Here is a 3,989-nt window from a genome sequence, read left to right as displayed (position 1 = left end):
CGTAATTGCGCTCGCAGTAGCGGGGAAACGCCTCTCCTGATCCCTCACCAAACAAAGAAACGATTCGGCCGCAGAAAAAACTTAAGAAAAAACATCTATAGGTATCTACAGATTGATATATATAAATACCGACAGACTGACAGTACCATCTGATACTTCAGAGTATCAGATGATACTGATACTCTGACTTTAACTTCGTCATTCTACTAAAAGCCCGGTTCGCCACAGGCAGTCTGAGTCGGTCCACCGACAGATAGAAAGAATATCTGTCTTTAGGATATCAGACATCCTGATATAAGACACGGTACGGACTGTCACCGCGATTCGTGACGCACTTCAAAGCCCCGGTACCGCGCGGTACCCCGCCACCTGCTCTCTGTTCGCTCTGTTTCTCCTTAACGTTTCTACCAGGCGGGTTAAAGCTACTGCTGACGGGATCTGGGCTGGAGGTTCGCGGCTGTAAATAGAAGTTATTGCAGAACCTCGAGAGAAAAAAAAAAACCCAAAACAGTTTATTAGGTTCAGAAGGAAATTCTTTCAGGACGGTATGTCACAGCAGTAAATCTCAGCCGTCATTTTCTCCATGTCTTTATCAGCCTCTCTCTTTCTCATTGTTATGGAGGAATGTTTTGGCCCGCTCCTCTTCCCAACGTGGCTTCGGTCCACTGAGACGAGAGGACGTCCGTTTCTGCACGTCTCTCCTAAGGTCCTGTCTGAGGCTGAGATCTGTACTTTGACTGGGCCATTTGCTACAGCTTGCTGTTGATTGGTTAACCAAGTGCATTGTATAGAAGTTCCCTCCTAAAAGTAGGGGAGACCGGGTATGGTTGAAACACTTTTTGCTCCAGCACCTGTAACTCACAGAATTTTTGAGCTAGAGTTTTCAAACTTTTATACAAAATACCCACATTTGTCTACTACAAATGGCACCAATTCAAACCTCTGCAAGAATATCACAGACCTCATGAGTTCATGTCAAATACATGGTGTTCCTTTGTTACAACCTACCCCACTACCGAGGTAGGTTGTAACACCTGCTGGGGTAAGTTGTAACAATTAGACAAAAGAAGCAAAAACAGAGGCCACACCATGTGATATGCTTCAAAAAGAGGTTTACTGAATTAAAAGAACAATACAAGAACAATGTCTCTCTCTCTGTGACTGACCATAACTCAAATATACTCTGTTTGTGTGTGTGCATGTGTGTAAATTATTCTACTAGAACAAACTTCCTTAACATGTATAATGTATGCTTAATGAACACTGAACAAACATGTAGATCTAACAAAAAACAATGTCAATGTGTGTGTTTGTGTCTATGTGTGTGTATCCTTAATCAGAGTCACAGTGATGACAAATGAATGATGGTAGCCCAGGAGTGCACGCTTGGTGGGCCCAGAGACTGCATAGGGCACATTTTAACCACACTTCCTGTGGCTTTGAGTTGCCAAATGGCTCCATACAGACAACACAAAAATATTCATTGTCTGAGGTCTCAGAATCCTCAGCATTTGCTTTTAACATTTTCTTGGCAGGCTTTCTCTCCTTCCTCTTTTGCTTGCCTTTATTCTTTGCAAAGAAACTCTTCCTTACATTTTTGCTTCCTCTTCTCTGTTCTTCTTCCACCAGTGCTTGTTTCACTGGTGTGTCAGTGAGAATTTCAGATTTCTTTTTCTTCCTGATCCTGCCAGTTGTTTTCCTTGGCCCTGCTTTTGGAAATGGCCATAGCCAAAGGATTGAATGCCTGACCAGGAGACACCACCGAGGTGCTTGGCTCATCTGGAGCACAGGACATGGTCACATCATTAACTGGAGAGGAGCCAGAAGTAGTAGTCTCCAGGTGAGTTGGAGGAGAGGAGGCAATCCCCAGGTGTGTAGGTGGAGACTGCAGCTGGAAAGCTCCAGATGTCAGTGATGTACCTGGGTCGGGACGGTCAGTGACTTGTGAGGGTGCATAGTCACACTCCTCAAAAATGTCAGGATTGAAGGGCCAAATACCTGTGGATTGGAAACCAGCTTGAATGTTTTTCGGTGTTGCAGCTGCAGGCAGAGCAGTCTTCACAATACTTGGAATATCATATATCGTCATCGTCTTGGCAGGATTCATCTTCATCCAGGCATCACTTGCGGTGTTCACCATTTTCTTAAATGGGCCGTAGACACTGCGATCCAGTGGCTGAAGTTTATGGCTACAGTGGGGGGGGAAGGTAAGTAGCACTATTCCCTTTTCTTTGCAGAAATCAATAACTTTAACAGATATATGTGAACAGTGATTGTCCAGCAAAAGTAAAACCTTCTTCTCTGGGCTCACCTTTGTGTGTTTTGCAAAATGAGCAAGGAATAAGAGGAAGTCTTCCTCTTGCATCCATCCTGAGGCGTTACCACTTCCTGCACTCCCTGTTGGCCCACTCTGAATGAAGAGTTCCTTGTAACGTTTACGGGGGAATACAAAGAAGGGAGGAATTGCATTTCCCAGCGCTTGCACAGCGCATGCTACTGACACGAGCACACCTCTCTCACCTGATGTCATCGCACCCACCTGCTTGACACCACGACGAGCAACAACACGGTCTGGTGACTGGACTGTTGTTACACCAGTTTCATCTACATTCCATATATCGCTCCCGTCGAAGTTGTATCTCTCAATGACCTGTCCAAGGCTGTTGAAAAAACCTTCCACATTTGGGCGGTTAAAACTTGTGGCTCGTGTAAGGCTGGTTGCCTCAGGACTCCTTATTGACAGGCTAGGATTCCGCTTCATAAATAATGTGAACCAGTCAGGCCCTGCCATCTGCTTCTCATCCCATGTCTGTGGGTGTTTGATGTTATATGTTACTGCCAGTTGATATGCAAACTTTCTGACCTAAAAGAAAGAGGAATAGAAAATTAGAGTACATAGACACAAAAAGTTTTTAAATTTGTCTAGCACCTACGCTGGTATTCAATTCTTCTCTTGTCTCCAGTGACTAACCAGTCATATGCTTACCTCACGTGGGGTCAGTCCATAATACAGGTCTGCTGCCTGAGTCAAATAGTCAGCCAACGCTTCCTCCTGCACCTCAGAGAAGACTTTGTTGCTGCTCCAATAACCTACATTGGGAAGATCACTGGACCCCTGTTCTCTCAGCTTCTGCAGTGATTTGCAGTATCTGCTCAGTGTTACATGGCAGATCCCATGCGCCTTCGCAACTGATCTGACTGACTTGCTCTCCTTTGTGACCTCATTAGATGCCTTTTTTAAAACATCTGCAGGCACACCTCTATCAGTCTTTCGTATCCACTGCCTAGGCATTCTGTAAAATTGTTAAAATCAAAAGGTTGTATGTAAGGGGATGGTTGTAACACTTTTTAAAGATGTGTTACAACCCACCCCAACCCTGTCAGCCATGTTTAGCTAGCTGTAGTAGCAAAGTGGTTTGAAATTAGCATGGGAAAATGCATCACATTTTGCCTGAGAAACTACACTTTCATCTAATGTAAGTCATATGGTTTTATCTGCAACAGTATAAGTACCAAACAAAATATAGTCATGGTCAAAAAATTTACTTTCTTACCTCAAAATCAGTTTTTTCTCCTTAGTATCTTCATGTGCCTGTTTCCAGCCTTGACAATGACAATATGGGATTGGGGAGGAAGCGGGCAAACACTGAAATGATCATGTGACTCCTATCTTATCCCTGATTGGTGTAAATGGTGCTGTTACAACTCTCCCTATGTTACAACCATACCCGGTCTCCCCTATCTTTTTTTTTGTTGTTGTCATTTTGAGCTTTTCTATTTGACTAGTTTTAATCTTCGGTAAATAATGACCGTGTGGAATCTGTTGTGTACATTTAGCTACACTCTGGAGGATTTATGTCATTTTAACAATTCGGTACTGATGGGAGCATATTCAATATTTAGTTGGTTTTTTTGTTGTTGGTTTTTTTTAACTTTCTTTATTGAATTTTACAGCTTGACATACTTCAATCATTAGTACAATAAAAACA

At 43.2% G+C, this 3,989-nt stretch overlaps 1 protein-coding gene across 1 annotated transcript; it reads right to left on the bottom strand.

The window, feature by feature from the left end:
- Positions 1-1,660: 1,660 nt before the first annotated feature.
- On the bottom strand, positions 1,661-3,739 carry LOC122846614. The gene is made up of 2 exons (XM_044143685.1): positions 2,987-3,739; positions 1,661-2,863 (listed from the first exon to the last, which is right to left on the bottom strand). Exons 1-2 carry the CDS (start codon positions 3,290-3,292, stop codon positions 1,661-1,663), a joined length of 1,509 nt encoding a protein of 502 aa, XP_043999620.1. The 5' UTR covers positions 3,293-3,739.
- Positions 3,740-3,989: the final 250 nt, after the last annotated feature.

This window comes from Gambusia affinis, linkage group LG16, assembly GCF_019740435.1.
Source record: "Gambusia affinis linkage group LG16, SWU_Gaff_1.0, whole genome shotgun sequence".
NCBI classification, from domain to species: domain Eukaryota; kingdom Metazoa; phylum Chordata; class Actinopteri; order Cyprinodontiformes; family Poeciliidae; genus Gambusia; species Gambusia affinis.
The sequence above is the reverse complement of the archived record's forward strand: the minus strand, read 5'-3'. Positions and strand labels throughout refer to the sequence as shown.

Coding starts and splice junctions, on each gene's coding strand:
- LOC122846614 (XM_044143685.1), bottom strand. CDS start 3,292: ATGCCTAGGCAGTGGATACGAAAGACTGATAGAGGTGTGCCTGCAGAT. Junction 2,864..2,986: donor ATGGACTGACCCCACGTGAG/GTAAGCATATGA, acceptor TCTTTCTTTTAG/GTCAGAAAGTTTGCATATCA.